The sequence below is a fragment of the Periplaneta americana genome, chromosome 6, assembly GCF_040183065.1.
Source record: "Periplaneta americana isolate PAMFEO1 chromosome 6, P.americana_PAMFEO1_priV1, whole genome shotgun sequence".
Taxonomy (NCBI): Eukaryota; Metazoa; Arthropoda; class Insecta; order Blattodea; family Blattidae; genus Periplaneta; species Periplaneta americana.
The window spans coordinates 37512628-37533704 of record NC_091122.1 but is presented as its reverse complement, the minus strand read 5'-3'; the positions used below and the strand labels follow the sequence as shown (position 1 = coordinate 37533704).

The following is a 21077-nucleotide window of genomic DNA, read 5'->3' as shown; positions in this document are numbered from 1 at the left end:
CATCGAAAGGCAGCTAGATGTTGGCATCGCTGAACTTCATTGAACTTGTCATAGACCAATTTTCAGTGCAGAAGGAAAGAAAGACTGCTGGTAGGTGTACCTCGTGTGAATATTTCGTATTTATCATCCCCTTAACTACTACAGCTCACTTTGATATGTCTGCATCTTTCCAACTGCAATACCACAAATCGTGGTTGTGTGTACATTATTTGAGTATAGAAATATCTAACCCAGAGAAAATGGATTTTATAAGTACAAGTATTTTTTATGTTCAATTTAGTTTGTAATATAAACTATACAAATATTCTAGATATTCTTGTCACTTGAGTTACATGGGAACTGTTAGTGAGCTCTTGTCGAAACCTCCCTTCAAACTGCTCGCTTACTTCCCATGTCTCTCTTCCTGAGCTCTTTCTTTGTGGAGCAAGAGGGAGAGTGGGAGGTCCTACAAGTATTACCCTGCGTTCAACACATGTGCCTTTTCAGTATTCCTTTCGTTAGCTATGGTACAAGTGAATGTATAGGCCATTCCCTCACAAAATAAATTATGTCCTTCATCAATTCTAAACACTAATACCAGTGGCAGACTACAGTCTCTACTAGAGATTATCGAGCCAATCGTGATCACAGTTGTGTGTAAACATCTGTAAACTCTTTTCTCTATGGCAGTGTTTCTCAAACTTATCCCACCACGAAATCCCTTTTAATATACTTAAGAGTAGCTGAATTGTCATCCTCTGTGAATCCCTGCCCTGTAACGTGATATGTGAAGCAAGATAGTGCACATGGCTGCGTCATGTACTCAAGACTGGGGGGGTACTCAATTTTTCGACAATCTCTTAATCAAATTTCAATTTCGTAACCTTACAGTTAATAAGGGCAGCTATTTATATATTTGCCTGTAGTTTGGGCAGAGATTTTGACATGAGCTTATTGAGAGTTCTCTTGTTAGTATTTTCTCACTTTTACTTTTTAAATAATTTTGGTAAAAGAATAAGTTTCGATACAACACACTCTGACTTGTCAGAAATGTGCCTTCTGCAAAGTTTCTCTTAAATGTATCTCTTGGTGTGTATGTTTATCTCGTCATAAAATTTCCAATACAGACATTAACTTCACTTAATATAGTTTTACAAAATACGTGGATTCTTGAATGCTGTATTTTCTTTCATGATGTATGCTTGACTTCATATCCAAGGAGTATCTTCCTATACATCTGAGCATATCTAATTCTTAATGCTGAAATTGATCGTCATGTATTTTCTTATACATTCTTTAAGAGTTTGAGCTTTTGTGAATGTATTATTTTTTTATAGTCTAGACTATTATGAATGCTTTGTTAGTAGTGTAACAAAGAAGACGGAACCTGTCCCAGTTCAGCAATTATTTTTCACTGTTCTTGTGAGATAGCTATGTAAAATGTCACAATTAAATAGCGGGTATCAGGTACCTATTTTTTTTATTATGACTTGACATGGTTTATCAAATGGAGAATACATGCTATGAGCACATTTCTTATGACTGAGATAAATAGCGATTTAAGGAGTACATGTAAATGTTATTCTGAATAGTATTACTTGAGTGGAAAAGAATTACTGTACTATGCAATCTGATTATTACAAAGAATAATTATTTTCCAGTGTTCAAAAATATTTTATACTTTAAAAAGATTGTATTTATTTAGAGGAAGAATAAATGAATATTAAAAAAAAAAAAAAAACATATGTAGTTTAATCATTTTCACAGTATTGTGCTTTATACACCTTCTTCACAAAGTTTCTATTATTTCATGTTATCATTTTATTACCTGTCTATCTTCATTTTGTTTTATCTCGTCTTTCAGTATTTACTCTTTCTAATACCATGTACGTTTGTTTGAATGTGCTATCTTCTTTCATTGTATTGTCTTTTTTTTTTTTTTTCCAGAATTCTCTTTTATTAGTTTTGAATCTTTAGACATTCAGCTAGTAAAGTAGTCTCATCTTCTTTTTGAATTTAAAATTCCTGCATTGCTGACGAGGGTAAAATCGAGGTAACTGCAATACAAATTCCACACTAATTGTTATATAATATGCAACAAGTTAAAGTAAATAAAAAAATCAGCAGAACAAGATTTTCGTCCACACCTGTGGAGTAACGGTCAGCGCGTCTGGCCACGAAACCAGGTGGCCTGGGTTCGAATCCTGGTCGGGGCAAGTTACCTGGTTGAGGTTTTTTCCGGGGTTTTCCCTCAGTCCCATACCAGCAAATGCTAGGTAACTTTCGGTGCTGGACCCCAGACTCATTTCACCGGCAGTATCACCATTTCATTCAGACGCTAAATAACCTTAGATGTTGATACAGCATCGTAAAATAACAGAATAAAATAAACAAGATTTTCAATAAAATTTGAGTTGAGAATAAGCCAGTATGACAATGTTTACGCAGGTAGCTTTACATTCACATGTCTTTCCAGCACATGCGAGGCAGTGGCTACTTGAATAAGAGGAGTAGGTAAAGTATTTTTGGCATGTGTCTCATTCTATAAATTCCACATTTAAGCATGTGTACTCTACTAGCGCCTCAAAGTTATTTTTAGGTTTTTTGACCTTCGTCATCAAGTGATTGTGAAGAAAGAATACACATCCTGTGGTGGTGTTGTTTTCATGTCAGTTATGTGAAAAGGCACTGTTTTTAATTACAGATAATAATCGTTATACAATAACTCAAGAAGGCAGAAAGGTATGTATGTATGTATGTATGTATGAAGGGCGAAAGTCTTGCAAAATATAAGTTACATTATAAATCTCTTTTATGAACAATACTTTCATACGTTTAATAACACCTATTCTGTTATAAAATTTATCACCATAAAAAATTAGGTGAAAGATAACTGTAGAAGTTACCGACTTCCTTAATTGGAGTGTCTTTAATTATTTCACGAATATAATAATTTCTTATGGTACCACATCATAATTCATAAGTAATATACAATACCTTAAATGTTATATAGGCTATGGGGACTTCAAATTCGAAGCAGATATTGCGACTGACATCTTGTAGTTGCTGTAAACCATTGAGGGCATTGTCAGATGCTAGTTTCGCATACAAAATCATGCCACAAACACTTCAGTTTGATGATCATCGTACAGCCTTCCAACATAAAAACACCTGGGAATTATTGCGTGCTCTTCTTGTTTTGAGAGCATGTGGATCAGACTATTTTGTGGATAACAGTCTTAAGGTAAGAGTAAACAATGTTGGTTCTTTAATAGTTGCACAGCTAGTATCAGTTTCAACTAGGGAAGTTTCAATAAAATTGATGAGAAAATGTAATTTCAAGACTAGAGTTGCAGGCTTTCAAACTGAAAATAAGGGAGCTTTTGAAAATTATTGTCATACTCATCCCATTATTATCGACATGTTTTACCTTTAGATTTTGGAAATTATTGTCAAAAATCGTCCTATTACGGCATTATCGATATGTTTTACCTTTAGGAGGATATTACATAAAAGTAATTTGAAATAAATCTCATTCATAGCATTATTAATACGTACCACTTGCTTTGTATTAATTAAACTTTTACATATTGAAAAACCCTTTACAAAACAATTGGAAATTAATAAGCATTATAGACGGTACTTAATAATATTTAATTAAAGCAACTTCATAGCATCATAACGCTATTCATATTTACCATTGAAATAAATTAATAAAAAGATAAATTATGAAATTCGAAAGAGGACATTATCAAATACCTACGTGAGATGGAAGGCTGAAGAAAATGTGGATAAAATATGGAAGAACCCAAACCTGTAAAATACAGACCTGGCAACCCTATATATATATATATATATATATATATATATATATATATATAAATTAAAACAAATTAATTAATTATAAATATGAATTTACAAATTTTGGCTTCGTCAAGCTTATTTCTAGGTCTTCTAGTTTCTAATCATACTGTATTTATCAACTTATAACAAAGACAATCTAGACATAGTACAAGATAAATTACAATAACGAAATAATCTGCTCTAGGACTAGTAATACTATAGTGTGTTCGGAGTTCAGAGAATGCCATTGGGTATATAGGCATCTTTTTAGTGAACATTCCCCTTCTTTGTAATGTAACAAATGAGTATAAAATAAGTTATTTACGTATTTTATAACATAAAAAAATAACATAAGTAAATGTATTTCGATTATTGAAAATACAACAAACTAATACCTTATTTATAGTAAATAAACTTAAACAGAATGCTTAATAAATTTTAAAGAAGGAAAAGTTCGTCCAAAGGGCTGGATTTGGGAAGAGTACCTAAATGCTCATTGCATTTCCGCGTTGAATAGCTATACTTAAGTGTTGACGCAAATAATTAGTACAATGGCGATCACCAGTAATGTAAATCAAAACTGGCCGATTTGAGATACCAAAACTTTAGCGTCATGACTCCAAGGACCGAAGGTCTCCACAGCAAAGGGGATAAAGATGTAATTGTCTAAAAGATGTGCATATTTATTGACTTTATTCTTCACGGCTAATTCAGCAGCAGATGCGGTATTCGGCAAGTGAGATGGAGCTAGAGTGTCAACGCAAGTAGAGTCCAAAATTAAGGGTTTTCCTCTAGACCATGGAATTAAGGTGATACTATCCAGTAGTTTACCATCCGTGCGACTAATACCTGGTGGTTCCAAAAGAGACGGAATGCCACAAGAAGTCGGAGATCTCAATGATATCATTGAGTGATGTATGTCTGGGAATGCGACCCTTGCTTCTCGCACAGCTGAGTGCATGATGGCCATAAATATCAGCAATTCCTCCGCAAATACATTGGTGTGGCTGGCAGAGTTTGTAACCAAGGCATAAAGCCATTGCGATTTTAACGGATGTACTATCTATTAGAGTGCTTACGTGAGAAGATGGTAATTCGTGTAACCAAGCTCCAGACTCATCTCTTGAAGAGCTAGGAGACGTGCAATGTCTTGTTCGGATTTGAAAGAAGAAAGAAGTTCAACTAAAATTTTTTGGGAAAAAATAACGTTCCACTGGTTTTGAAATTCAGGATAGGCAGGAGGATGAGTGGTTTGTGAGGAAGTATACAAACTAGACAGAGCATCACGCACATGGCAGATTTCAGCTGCATTACTGTATAAAGGAAAGAGCGATTTGATGCAACTTAAAACCCCAAAGGCAGAAGAAAGAAAAGCAGATATACAAACGTCAGAAAGTTTCCATATACCTACACCACCAAATTTAATAGGGAGAGAGGTCTGAGTCCAACTACTATCGCTAAAACATATATTTAGGATCATTTCCAAACTGGATCGAAAAAGAACATCAGCTTTATGTAAGAAAGACGAAAGAAGCCATAAATACGCATAAAGTAAGTCATCTTAGGTATTAGAAAACAGTTTTTAAGAAGATAGTAAGAAATATATGACAATGAATTAGTTTTAAACGATTGATGAAATATTGCAAAGAAATTAGTTTTTGTTCAGCGATGTGATCTGCAGCTTCCAAAAAGATGGGAGATCCAAGAATTGTTAAAGTGGATTTTGACATTAGTAAAATACCTGGAGCAAGTTTTTGAAAAAAAAGAGAAACAGACTGATTACTATCGGTATTTAAAATTTTGTGTATTATTATTATTATTATTATTATTATTATTATTATTATTATTATTATTATTATTATCATCAGCTGAATTTTCACAGGGGGATGTGAAACTAGTTCCTGGAAGAACATTCGCGACAACATTGTCATGCTGTAGATGCGAAGAAACATTTGCCAATGTGAAATTCTCACTAACCTCGCGAGAATCACTGCACGACATTTTGCTAAAAAAAATTGTAAAATTGAGCTTTGCGGTCGCTTAGACATATCACAGAACCTGGTATAATAATGTAAACTTTTTCAATGTATTTCAGACACCTGAAATGGCTAAATGAAACAAAACCAAGTGATGATATTTCCACTGCATTGAAGAGTTTCGGAAACGTAAAGAGTACGTGTGATGCAAGCGCAGGTAATCACAACTCGCCAGTCAGTCAAGATGTGGACTGTGCAGAGAAACGTTCAATGCGTTCTTTGGCTTGCGAAATTTGAATCCGTGACGCTTCTTTGTCGTGAATATCGTCGCATGTGCAATGAAGAGTCACCACATAAAAATAACATTCACCACTGGGATCGGCAGCTTAAGGAAACTGGCAGCCTGTTGGACGCTACAAAGAAGGGGGAATCTGTAGCTTGATTTTGTTGTGTGTAACGATCCATAATCTTTAATTAGAATTATGTATGAAATATTCATCTTAATATATTGATATCAGTTGCAGCATTAATACAGTGTCTGTTTGTCTGTCTGTCTTTCTCTCTGTCTTTCACTTTGAACATAATGAATACAGTTTAATTAATTTTTACACAGTTACTTCGTCAGGGGCAACAGATACTTGGAGAAAAGGTTCTAGGATGGTTCCTTCGACCAACAGTTTATTCCCAGTTTGTGGCTGGTCAACAAGGTTCAGATTTGGCTGCAACAGCAAAATCTCTACATAAACTTGGGATTAGACTTATGGTAGCCCCAACCCTAGAAGAAGATGTTGGAGAAAGTAGCTCAAGGTTTGTGTAGTTTAAATGAAGCCCTTAATTATCATTAATATTTATAGAAAACCATTTTTCTTTGCCTGATAGAAATTTATGAAGTAATTGGTTAACCTAGTGCGAAATATTTTGATTTTCTGCACCTTGTCACAGATATAGAAACACTGGAGTTACCAGTACCTAATTATCTACCCCATCTCTGCGAAAGGAAAAGAAAGAAGAAAAAGCTACTTGTTGGGTCCGTTTCAAAAATCTAGTCTCGCATCATGGTGAACATCGTAAAGTTTAACCTGATCTAATTTAGCTGAATTTTAAAATAGTAAACTACGACCAACTAATAGAATGTCATTTTCCCTTTTGTGCTACCCTAGGTAATAGGGTTACTGATACATCAGAAAAAATACGAGATACTCAACGCTGATTTTAAAAATAAGCTTTCCATTACGCTTAATCATGTTGTTTTTGAACAGATAAAACAATATAATTAAATCAATTAAATACTGTTATTGAAAATAAAGTAGGTAGGCTACTTAAAGAATAAATTGAACAAAATGTAAAAATGTACTGGTACTCCTCACAAAATAGGTTCACCTGAGAATACACTGTTATAAATCAGAGTTACTCATACAATACTTTTCTGAAGAATGGTTTTCTTGTAACAAATTGTTTGTTTTGAAGCATAAGTCATGATCATGAAATACAACACAATCCTCACGAAAAATTATTTCATAATAAGCAATGATTTTATTGTCTTTATATTTTTAATTTTATTTTTTTTAATTGGTTACAGTGCATTACGATATTGAATGACAGCTTGTCTTTATATGCAACTTGTTCTTCTCATTAGTCCACAGTGAGTTCATACAGTAAAACAACCTTTCAGCATCTGGCATCTGCATTTGTACCAGGGATACACATACCGTCAAATGGGCAAACTTGGAACAGTGTTTTAATTTGGCACATTATCATAGGGTATTTTCGTTTTGTCTCAGTAACACCAAACTGTAATAGAACCAATATGCTGCACAACCAAGTAACAAGTGAAGATTATGTTGCCTCTGTGACAAAACGAAAATATCCTATGATAACCTAATGTTCCAAGTTAAAACACTGTTCAAAGTTTACCCATTTGACGGTAATGAACTTTTATCACTTTTTAAAATTAAGGAGCTTTTAAACAGATCCACCCAGATTTCATCTAAATGTTTTGATTTAAGAATGGCCTTCAATTCACTATCTTCTTTGGTCCAGAACATTTTTCACAATTATAATCTCACGAAACAAGTAAGATTCAACAATGTTTGATCTGGTAGAATTGTTTTAAGACTCGTGTATACATTCAGTGTCACCTCCAATGTTGCCAATGTAGCGAATTCCAATGCCACTGGCAGTGATGAAGACGATATTTATAATAAAATAACTGTTGATAATCCCATTTTGTTTTTTCAGTCACTAATTTTTAAATATGGGACAAAAGCATATCCTGAAGACCTCTTTCGGGACAACGGGACAAATTAGCGAAAAAAAAAAAGACATTCCCGTATTTTACAGTATGTATGGGAACTCTACTTAACAATTTCCCTGTGCTTGTGGAACAGTTATATCTCTGTGACTTGGTCGCCAGAGCCTCGTATATAGTATCAAGGTGAACCATGGAAAGTTGAGAAGGGCATTTGGATAGAAAAGTCTCTATTATGCGCAATTACGTATCACCATCATCATGAAGTTCGTAAGGCGAAATTTGGGGTATACTAATTTAATCAAAAGCGAAATAACGAACTGATGAATATATGATTATGAGTAGAAACAATTCCAATTATAACTTTTATAACTCAGTATCGGCAAAGACCATGTTGCAAATATGCATTGTGGAAGAATACCTAAATTGATGCTGAATTAGCAACTAAATGGGAAAAGAAATGTAAGAAGACCCCCAGAAGAACCTGTAATAGGTCTTAATACTTGACAGGATATTGACGACGAGAAAGATGATGATGATAATGATGATGATGATGATGATGATGATGATGGTGATGATGATGACGATGACGACGACGATAATGATGATGATCAATGGCATAGGCAGGTATTTAAAATGAGGGGACTAAATTTTGTGAATGTCATATGGTAAATCTGTCCATAACTTACATGCAATAGATATTTAAAAGACAGTAACACTATTAAATTTAAAATCAATTTAGACTCCCCAAAAGCTGTTATAAAGCTAACTTCATTCTCTGTCACTGCATATTGAATCAACAGATGATTACCCGAACTAAATTACTTAATCTAGTTATTGTGTTGACAATGGTAGCTTCATAATTTCTTTGAAAATCATCGGTCAATTTAAAACAACTTGTCAGCAGAAATATAAAAGATTTGTTATTATAAATATTGGTCATTGTCGGTAGAAACAATACTTTTTTTTTTAAGTGTCGCATTCACAGTACCAATGGTGGATTGTTTTTTCATGCTTTAAATCTACCACTAATATAATTTTAAAATATTTCTTGAAAAATGTTCAAGAAAATAGTCTAAACAAGGAATATCATTGGTAACATGACACAAAAACTGAATTGTTACGAATTGCACCAAATGCACAATGAAAACGAATTTGTCATTTTTATAACAATAACTTTTGTTGTGTAGCCAGGACAAATACGACAGGAATCTGGAGGAGATGTTCCGGTTGGCAGATCTAACACATCGCCATGGAGGACATGAACCTTGCTTGCAAACCAAGATCACAGCTATGGTCTCGGCTGATACCCTGGTACAGTGATTTTGTTGCTGAAACTGTCATAATCCAATCATCAATAACTGATTAGGTAAATAGGTGAATCATATAAAATCTCATTTTCATAGTGAAATACCCTATGAAAATATTTTAATTAGTGAGTATTCGCATTTATTTATTCAGAATTAATTTGACTAAATATTTTCTGATTAGATGGAAATTGAGATTTTGTGTGTTCATCTATATTAACTTATAGAACCAGTTGATGAATTTAAGTTCATCATAGCTACTGAATTTGAACAAAAAAGTTGTGATATTGGTATCTGTAACTTTAGAGTTTATAGAAACCTTTGGAAGAATATGTATTTAACATTCAAACCTTTAAATCAGTAATAATGAAAATATTGAATAATTTCAAGGGAAAATGAATGAAATGGAATGAAAATATTTATTACTATGAAATTATTTCATGTGAAGTGCTATGAAATATCATAAAGTGTTACATTGTACTGGATATGAACTAAAAAATTATATTAGTACTGTAGCTTTGAAGTTTATTGAATCTCCTCAAGGAGTATCTGTATGTACATAACTTTAAATCCTTTAAGTCAGAAATACTAAAAAGATTGAATGCTAATATGACTGTGAAATACCAGTGTTCCATGTGAAGAAAAATATTATAAGATATTAACAACATTAAAAACGTAACTCGAGTAAGTACGAATAGTTCTGTTAATAATTGTAATATTTTTTCGAATTAAAATCCTGAACTGATATTTTAGCAATTCCCTTATAAGCTGTCTTCATAACTGCAGTACTGTATTAATTATTGTAATAGATGTAGTAGTGTCCCAGTTGATATTCACTGTCGTTAAGGTAACAACATGATGTTGAAGCAATGCTAGAACGTTCCTGACAGGGAAAACTAAAGAAAAAATTCGAGAACAATATTGTTTGTAATATGTAGCTATCTGATGCTTTTCCAATTCACTGCGGGCTAAAGCAGGGAGATGCACTATCACCTTTACTTTTTAACTTCGCTCTAGAATATGTCATTAGGAAAATTCAGGATAACACAGAGGGTTTGGAATTGAATGGGTTACATCAGTTTCTTGTCTATGCGGAAGATGCGAATATGTTAGGAGAAAATGCACAAATGATTAGGGGAAACGCGGAAATTCTAGTTGAAGCAAGTAAAGCGATTGGATTGGAAGTAAATCCCGAAAAGACTAAGTATATGATTATGTCTCGTGACCAGAATATAGTACGAAATGGAACTATAAAAATTGGAGATTTATCCTTCGAAGAGGTGGAAAAATTCAAATATCTTGGAGCAACAGTAACAAACATAAATGACACTCGGGAGGAAATTAAACACAGAATAAATATGGGAAATGTGTGTTATTATTCGGTTGAGAAGCTTTTGTCATCTAGTCTTCTGTCAAAAAAATCTGAAAGTTAGAATTTATAAAACAGTTATATTACCGGTTGTTCTGTATGGTTGTGAAACTTGGACTCTCACTTTGAGAGAGGAACAGAGATTAAGGGTGTTTGAGAATAAGGTTCTTAGGAAAATATTTGGGGCTAAGAGGGATGAAATTACGGGAGAATGGAGAAAGTTACACAACACAGAACTGCACGCATTGTATTCTTCACCTGACATAATTAGAACCATAAAATCCAGACGTTTGAGATGGGCAGGATATGTAGCACGTATGGGCGAATCCAGAAATGCATATAGAGTGTTAGTTGGGAGGCCAGAGGGCAAGAGACCTTTGGGGAGGCCGAGACGTAGATGGGAAGATAATATTAAAATGGATTTGAGGGAGGTAGGATATGATGGTAGAGACTGGATTAATATTGCTCAGGATAGGGATCAATGGCGGGCTTATGTGAGGGCGGCAATGAACCTCCGGGTTCCTTAAAAGCCAGTAAGTAAGTAATATGTAGCTAGTGAGCTATGTATGCAATGGATGGGGAAAGGAACTGGCCACCTTACCCCATTATCTTCTGGTCTAGTTGCCTCATAAGTGGTGCCTTCTTGGTATCACTTGTGAGGTTCAGACCTATATTCAGACAGTTACTAAACAACAACCATCATCATCATCATCATCATCATCATCATCATCATCATCATCATCATAGCTCCACAGTATGTAGCCTACATGACTTCATGCTATCTGTATCTTCTCATTGTGCAGTAACATAAAATATAGTAAACTTTGAAGTCATAAGTAGAAGTTATCCCATTCTCTAACCAAGACTCAATAGGTAGCCTGCCTATGCATTTTTCTTGTTTATTTTTTTTCTTTTTTACAGAAAAATCTGTCCCAAGTATGTATATGGCAAGATGCAGACTCATGGAAAGTAATGGTGGAACATTTAGCATCTGTAATGATGGGAAGAACTCAGTTGCCACATATTTCAGGCATTGACAAAAATGACAGTGAGAATCTCTTCCTTGCTTTGGGAAGACTGAAACGTCTTGGTAAATAGACAGCAGCTTTTATTAAACTATTCTGAGCAACTTCGGTTTGCTACTTCTTTAATGACATTGCAACTGTGTCCCTATTTTTATTAATTTTATGGAAATCGTAAATGTATATACTGTACCATATATTCCTTAAAATACATTAGTTCACTGAACTTATTAATTTAATACAACACTACTCGAAGTAATATTATTGTGAAAACCGAACTGTAATAATTATGATAACGATTGTTGGCTATCAAAGTCACATATAAATACATACCAGTGATAACATTATGTATAAAACAAGCAGTACCATAAATAAAATCCAAGTACTAAATCTGGAAGCTACTTTCCTTTGCCGTTAATTATAATATATCTGTGTAAATAATGAAAAGCAAATAGTTACACTTGTAATTTAATGTGTTCACAAAAACATTTGTTGTTTCTGCTTATGTACAATCACTCAAAATATTAAACTTCATGCTTAATCCCAAGAATTTTTGCTAAGGATGTACATATATTTTAAATAGCATATATTAATTTCTCCAGGTGAAGTTGCTACAGAAAAACAATTACGTCTTCTGGTGGATGCTGAGTACAGCTATGTAAATCCAGGCTGCAGTCTCATTACATTAGCGATGATGGCAGCTTTCAACCAAAATCGACCTGTTGTAGCCAATACCTATCAGTGTTATTTTAAGGTGAACTACTTTTTATATATTGTATGCAACAAAGCTTAATTTTAATTCACTTCCATGAAAACAAAATATGTACCATAATTCAAGAACAAAACTACAGGATAGAAGGCATAATCCTGATTAGTTTAAACATAGAAATTAACACTTCACAATCACTCATTACAGAGATAATGTGCTCAGTATCTGCCAGTCAAATGGAGCACATTGTGGAATCATATGAAAAAATGTCAATAATAACATATTTTTGCTTGTCTATTGTGGAATGCATGACATCTTCCTGTGTAGAACAGCGTTTTTTTTAACCTTTTTCACCATGTGGCACACCTAAGTTGTAGTTTAAAATCTCGTGCACACTCATATAATCTAAGCCCACTGGCTAGGAATTTTTTTTACATAAAAACATGTCAAGTACGATATTTTTTAAGGTTGGTTCATAGTCACAATTGTAGCGGAAAAGGTCACAGTTGGTTGGGATTTTTCTCGTTATTCTACCGTTTCCACATTATTCGTCAACATCTCTCCATTTCATCATTATTCCATAGCATTCTACAAACGCTGGAGGGAGCTGGCCTAGAGACGAGTCATTCATTCATCATTCATAGTGTTCTGCCCAAGGACAGGTCTTTCACTGAAAATCCAGTATCCTCCAGTCTTTCCTATTTTCTGCCTTCCTCTTTGTTTCCTCATATTGACTATTGACTGAGGACATAACAATCCTTGTTTATTATCTTTTACATCTGTTGATTTTTAGAATGATCATTTTAATTTTGAGTTCAGAATATCTAGTTGTAACATCTCTCTGCATTTCAACCTTTATATTAAATATTGGAACACTGATCTCTTGAAACCAAATGCATTCTCGAAATGATTTCTACTGCAGTAACACTATTATTATCATAATTCTACAGGTATCGGTATCTTACAATAACATTATCTTTAGTTCGTTTGTATCAGTAATCTACTCAACGACCTCAGTCAAAATCGTTAATAAATTATACCTCAATTTCAAGTTAAAATTGAAATTCTGTTTATTTAAATAATTGATTAAATGGCGATCTTACTCGTGTTAATTATGTAAGCATGTGTGGCTTATAGGTGTTTCTTGATACCATCCTCAGAGCCTACTAGATCTCGGCGCTATCTCAACTTTGCTGCCTGTTGTGTGGGTGCATTCGTGTGATGAAGAGTTGTGTCAAATAGCGTGTGTTCTGAAATTGATCTGTGTGTTGAGAATTTGATTAGGGTGTGTTTTAGTGTGTCTGTATATTTCATATTGTTCTAGTGTGTTGAGTTTTTGGTTTTTGCGTTGTATGTGTAGGATTTCCACACTATTTGACACAACTCTTCATCACACGAACGCACCCACACAACAGGCAGCGAAGTTGAGATAGCGCCGAGATCTAGTAGGCTCTGAGGATGGTGTCAAGTAACACCGAAACAGCTGTAAGCCACACATGCTTACATAATTAACACGAGTAAGATCGCCATTTAATCAATTATTTATATTCAAGTGTTAAAAGTAGTGTACGAAAGATTCAACATCTGTTTATTTATTTTGGTATGAAATAGAAATTAAGACAATTTTATTTTTTTGGTTTATATAACGCACCTCCATGGTCGATTAATTCTTCACTGTTCTATATACACTTTTAACACTTAGATAATCACTGATTAACTTGCAACTTTTTTACTGTGTTAACTTTTAGGTAATTATCTGACTGACTAGTTTCGAAGTGTTATCCTTCATTGTCCAAAGCTAGGCTAACACTTCGAAACTAGTCAGCTAGGTAATCACCTAAAAGTTAACACAGTAAAAAAGTTGCAAGTTAATCCGTCGATTAATTGATAAAGAACTCCGTCTCCAAGTGAATTTTATGTCATACATCTGTACCATTGAACAAGGCCTTTTTTGCCAACGTTAAGAAATGTGGTAACTTGCTATTGACATTCTTTTCTTTCATTCATGTAGCAACTTCCTGTTATAAATTATTTCATTAACAGCGATCTCAGCATCTTAAAATAGGATGTTTAAGACAGATATCTTATAATATGTTTAAAATAATACAAAAAAGGACTAGACTATTTTTTTACTGCTGCAATGTACGTATTTTAAAATACTACATTTTGTTTGCAGAGAGCTCTGGAGACACTTACTCTTGAACTTGATGTTACTGAAAGCCTTGGTGCATGTTTTTCTGTAAAACTTGTTAGAGGAGCGTATCTTGAAAAAGAAAGGAAACTAGACCCAGAATGCACTTGCACATCATATGTAAAGACTGGAGAAAATTATCACAGGTAGGTTAATATATTTAACTCTAGCATAATTATCCAGAATTGTAATTCAATGAGAACTAGTCAGAACTCAGTTTAGTTATGGGGGTCAGGTTTCGAATGCAGGTAGATTCTCTAAATTTCGTGAATTGCAATTGTCCTGATGACTTGCAACAACATATTTATTAATATACATTATTTTTATACGAAATTTCCACATCATAATTATTCTGAGGGAAAAATTAATGGAAGAAGAGTTATTTATACTATGGTATTTTAACTTTTTATGATATACATAAAATAAAGAAATTATGTACACACTCTTAATTTAAGTTTTTAGTTCTCATGTGTACATCTTCCTCAATGATTTCGCTGTTACTATGCTGCCCGTTGGCTCGAGATTAATATTCTTATTATTATTATTATTAGCTGAGTTTTCACAGTGGGATGTAAAATTAGTTCCTGAAAGAATGTTCGCGACAACTTCGTCATACTATGGTTGCGAAGAAACATTTGCCAGTGTGAAAATTTCACTAACCTCGCGAGAATCATTACGCGACTTTTTGCTTTGTGGTCAATTAGAAGTACCAAAGGACTCGGAATGATAATGTGAAGTTTATATTAAAAATATGAACTGTCACATGCACAAAATGTGAAATGAACATTTCACAATAAAGTCAGAACTCAAACTAACAAACGGGTGAATACCACTCTTGAAATGAGTTTAAAATCGACAATACACAATATTTAACAATATCTATGTACACTTCAGAACTGTTAAAATAACCTATTCAATATGTTTCACAACAAGTTAAATTTCATATTGTGTCAGTTTCATTTTATCATAAGGTCGGTGCTACGTGTTAGATCTCTCTATAATAAAGATAGCATTATTATAATTTGAATGTGCCGCAGCACCAAACACAGGAATTACACTGAAGGAGGGATAGGAGGATTATGTCTTATGTCGATGTAGATTTATTACTATGACGGTCAAAAATAAGAAAAGGAGAAACTATTATGTATAAAAAATATTCAAATCTAAATGTCATTTTTTTTAAGTTCCAGGGAAGTTCACGCCCCTGATCTTGATCCATATCTTCCTTAAGATTACAGAAAGAATATACAGGAGATTCTGCAAAATCGATTATGATTTTATTTAGTCCTAGTTACTATACATTGCATTCCACATGTGTAGTTATTAGTATTTCTTCATAATATTTAAAAATTGGTTTTATATAAGCCTATATTTTGTAACAGGTATTTGCGGTATGTACTATGAAATACTCTCGTTTCTCCTCCCCCCCCCCCACCTCTTTACAAATATATTCAAGATGTTCCTTCCATCATAATTTTGTGTCATTAACTACAGCCAAATATTTGGCCTAATATATTTCATTTAATATTTTGCCATCCAAATAAAATGAAATCTTCTGTAGTTTATTTTCCAGTGAATACAACTGATAATTTTGTGATTATTTATTTCATGTCACGTATATGTGTACTTATATATCAATGTACAATAGTTTAAGCTAATTACGGTTATTTAATGGGAGTTGTCATATTTCTACCTGATTTCTAACGTCTCAAATTTGTTTATTCTTCTATAAAGATCAATGGAATACATTTTAATATCAATAGTTCATCGTTTAGTTCATTTGATACCACTTTTTGTTGTTATAGTGTTCTAGAGCGAGCTTTGATGCATGCGAAGAAAACCGGACCAGATCGTTGTCTCATTATCATGGCAACTCATAATGAAGAAACTGTTCGCCATGCTACATCACGACTTCTGGAACTTGAACTGGATCCTAGAGCTGGCCATGTGGTGTTTGCTCAAATCTATGGCATGGCTGAACAAATCTCTATGCCACTGGGTAAGATAAGTTAATATTGGAGTTTCTTCCTGTCTCTCGTATCTGTAGTTGTTTGATAAACTAAATTACAAATTCCTATGTTATTTTACTTTGCAGCACGTGCTGGCTATATAGTGTACAAATCTGTGCCTATGGGTGCACTAAATCAAGTGCTCCCATATTTAGCACGAAGAGCTGCAGAGAATAGATCAGTACTACATGGTGCTCGCAAGGAGCGACAATTGTTACAGCAAGAATTAAATTGGAGAATCAGATCCAGACTTAAAATAAATAAATAAATATACTATACGTTTAATAACAAAATACAAGTTCCATGTATCAAAATGGAGTTGGAACTTGTGTGGATCATGCTGAAACTGTCTGTATCAAATATACTACATGCCGGTGTTTGTCACTATTCTTGGCATTGGATTTAATTGTGCTGTTCAAGATGTATAATATATTTCTCCGTATATTTGAATGTAATTTTCTTTGTAAATTTTACTAACTTTGGGAAATCTTTGTTGAATATATGGAAATGTTCACAATATATAAGACTAAATTTAAACCAAGTATTCACCTTCTTTCCTGGGGGAATAAAAAACTGCTGAAACAGTCTTATCATACTACGATGCACAGCATATACAACTTACTGGAATTATAACTGGTTGTACTGCAAATGTTTACTGGGGAGATCTGATCGCTCTCTGATATGGGAGGAAAATGAATTGCTGGTGAATGGTGGTGATTTAGGCATCACAAAGATCAGCATTAAGAGGACTGAAAATGTTGCACTTTTATCCTTATAGAGTGACAGTGGTTTACAGCAAGGGGATCCAGCCACTCGCGTGAATTTTTATGATGGTACTGTTGATTCATATAAATTAATAGACCTAATGACGGACAAAGCTTGGTTCCATTTAAGTGGTGATGTCCACTCTCAGAATACAAGCACTGGGACACTGAAAATCCTCATTTAGTGCATGCAGTTCCTCTTCACAATCAGAAAGTGGGTGTGTGGTGTCGCATTACTACGTCATGTAAGTTAATTGGCCCCGTTTTGTTTTACAATACAATCAACTCACAATGTTATGTGCAAGACATACTGCGGATTTTTTTTTTTTTCAAAATTGACTGAAGATGAAAAACATTATGCTTACTTCCAGCAGGATAACTCCACTGCACATACAGCTGCTATGTTGTTAGAAGCATTAGAAAAAGTGTTCGATGATCGCGTAATCAGTTGCGGACATTGCCTGTTCATTACCCGGATTTAAATGTTTGTGATTTTTATCTGTGGGGGAATTTAAAATAGTGTAATTATAAATAGAGAGTTGCAGAAGGTGTTTCAGAATTCTACACCAAATATGAATCTTGCATCCAGAAAGTTAGACATCATTTTCAACACATCCTTCGATAAAGAGTAAAATCACCATAATGTTTCCTTATTACTTCTTACTGGCACATTACTTGTACGAGACTATAAACGACCAAAATCACCACAGATTCGTTTTTCTCTCATGTGAGAGAGAGGTCGGATCTCTCCACTAAACATGCGCGTTGCGTCCAATTGTAACGCCAGTAAAGTTGTACATGCCAAGCACTACTAAATCTTCAGTACTAAAAGTAATGTACATTAAACTTCAGAAGCTAAAACAAATATAGACACTTAAATGTGATTCTAAACAAACTAAAATCTAATTAATAGTGACGTAATGACATGCTTCTCCATTACACTTATTAATTTTTTAAATTTATTTATGCTCGACCATGCCGAAATGTAGTAATTATACACCTGGTAGCAGTTCTTTAATGCATGTCATTAAAGTACACCTATTCATTAAAGTTCAGGTTTTCGATTATTCTCGGATATGCAATCGAAAGACAATGAGGGAAACATCACGGAGGCTGGAAATCCAATACTGTCGCAGAAGGTTATGTTCTGTTACTATAATAATTAGCGTTAATTATAAATAATATTCAAATAAATTCAATTTGTCATCTCGTTTTTCAATTCTAAATCAATTTCCAGGTTATATCAAAATTAGTTCATGTTATTCTCTAAATTATATCAAGGTCAATGACATTATTGTTCCTCAGAAAAAATCAATACTTTCGCGTCTGCGCACATCTCACAATTTACGAGCTTGCACAAGGTCACTTCTGCTCTTCAGTGAGATGCGAATAAAATGAATACTTCTGAATAATTTCAAGTTAGAAATATGGTCGAGAATAAAAAGTTGTATGAAACTTGCCTATAATGGTAATTAAGACGCTTGTATGAAAATTATGAAACTCGCTTGCGCTCGTTTGATAAACAAACATACTTGCGTCTTAATTACTATCATTATAGGCTCGTTGCATAATGTACTATTATTTTACGATGTTTTATCAACTACCATAAGGATTGAAATGGAGAGTAGCCAACCGGAGGATGTTAATAAAGAAAATATCAACATTTATCTGCCAACAGTTGATTACTTCAAAGCAAAATACAAGCTTGAAGACATTGAGGTGATTGGTCTTCTTATTAGATCTCGTGGTGTGATTCCCAAGTTCTTTGAAAGCTTCAGGAAGACTTTTGAACTACCACAGACACTTACTGCTGACATAACTTCAGTTCTGAAATGCTCTTGCCAAATTCTGAGTCATTATATTCACTCTGTTTAACTTTTTTTTCTTCACTTCATAATTCATATATGTTTATTTTAATTTTCTTTCAACAAAATTTATGTAAACATTTAATTTTGTAAAATTCATGTAGGAGAGTATACTGAGTCCTTCTGGGCTACCTTCAATGGGAGGCAGTTAACAATTTAATTTTAATATCTAGCAACTGAATAAAACTAAGGTGATAATTCCAGTGAAATGAGTCCGAGGTCCAGCACCGAAAGTTACCCAGCATTTGCTCTTAAGGGGTTGAGAGAAAACCCCAGAAAAAATCTCAACCAGGTAACTTGTTCCAACTGGGATTTAAACCCGGGCCCGCTTGTGTCATGGTCAGGGATGCTAATCGTTATTCCACAGTGATGGAAATTATATTTATTACATGGCAATTAAAATACGTGCTATTTTAAGTAAATGTAAAACAATCTACGAACACATTCTTGTAGATGCCACATTTGAGGAATCACGACATTGCTAGATTCTATTGTTTGCTCTAACCCCTAACTCAGGTATCTACAGTACTCTTAAGTAACGAACCATGTTAGACGCACGCTTTTTTTTTTAATTGGGGTGAGCTGTTGCTCTTGCATGGATGCCTGCCTATGCTGTACACTGACATATTAAGGTAACCTCAAGCTAGGTGCATTCTCACCCACTACATTGTATTGTAGGCAATCCCACATGCCCCCTGGACCAGTCTCCTCTGCATGTCGCCAATTGGTGAATAGAGAAATGCTAATGGAATGATGTTGATGTGTATATTGGGAAAACGGGAGAACACTGAGGAAAACCCTAACTGCGACTGCAACCTTTTCCATCACAAGGGTCACTGTGGAATTTTTATAAAAAAAATAAAAAAAAAAACTAGTCCAGATCAGCTGATGATCTAAACCACGCAGTTACATCAGGGATTTAGCTATCACTATATAGTGGTGTATTCTGCCAACCGTAGGCATTAAAAAATTTACCACCTTCTTTTTTTCACTAGTCCTACTCAGGATAGATGGGTTTACTGGAGAATACAATACGGAACTTTGTTTTTTGATAGACTGAGACTTTTTGTAAGGCCGAGAATCAGTGACAGGTTAGGATAGGTTTGTTGAGACTTTTGGTATGCCTTGCATATATAATTATTATATTACGTCATCGTCACCATCTTTGTTTCATCAGTGGGGTGTAATATAGCTGTATTGTATTCTTCAGTAATCTCGAAAAACAAGGAATGTGAATTTTGGATCTATTACAAGGTGAGAATTGGAACTTGCAATTTGCAAGATATGAGTTTTTAAACATCTTTCAACTTGTCTTTTGCCGAGAAAAGTGATTAATGATTTCGGTCAAATCCATTTTTTCCAAAATGCTGACATCCCTAAAATTTGCCGCTCTAGGCTGTAGCCTAAACTACTTATTATAGATTTTTTATTAATTTGTCCTACAGAATAATATCTGTAATATTGACAATTAATATTTGAGGAGGAAAATTCGCTCCGGTGCCGGGGATTGAACCTTGGTTCTACGTACCAAGCGCTCTGACCACTGAACTACGCCGAATTCAATCCATAGCACCGGATCGAACCTTCGTCCTTCAATGTTTCCCTTTGTGGCCTGACTCCAAGTTACGCATAATGTATGTTGACGTATATGTCCAATGTCAACTGCCATTATACTAGGAGCGCACTCAGCTGAGTGACTTGTTTGGGCGGGATTCCGCAGTTACGTGCACAGAAATCTGTACAAATATATGCACTGCAGTTATGAGAATATTATAGATTTTTTATTAATTTGTCC

The 21077-nt window shown here is 34.1% G+C and overlaps 1 protein-coding gene across 4 annotated transcripts; it reads left to right on the top strand.

The window, feature by feature from the left end:
- Positions 1 to 1930: 1930 nt before the first annotated feature.
- LOC138701222 (hydroxyproline dehydrogenase-like) lies at positions 1931 to 16924 on the top strand. 4 transcript variants are annotated; one of them, XM_069827895.1, is made up of 10 exons: positions 1971 to 2032; positions 2684 to 2721; positions 2993 to 3223; positions 6412 to 6605; positions 9237 to 9360; positions 11644 to 11812; positions 12347 to 12498; positions 14630 to 14790; positions 16450 to 16643; positions 16740 to 16924. In XM_069827895.1, exons 3-10 carry the CDS (start codon positions 2996 to 2998, stop codon positions 16919 to 16921), a joined length of 1404 nt encoding a protein of 467 aa, XP_069683996.1. In that variant the 5' UTR covers positions 1971 to 2032; positions 2684 to 2721; positions 2993 to 2995; the 3' UTR covers positions 16922 to 16924. The 4 variants fall into 4 exon arrangements, with proteins under 4 accessions (XP_069683997.1, XP_069683996.1, XP_069683995.1 ...); XM_069827896.1 differs by lacking the exon at positions 2684 to 2721 and having other exon boundaries at positions 1931 to 2032; XM_069827894.1 differs by lacking the exon at positions 1971 to 2032 and having other exon boundaries at positions 2128 to 2721.
- Positions 16925 to 21077: the final 4153 nt, after the last annotated feature.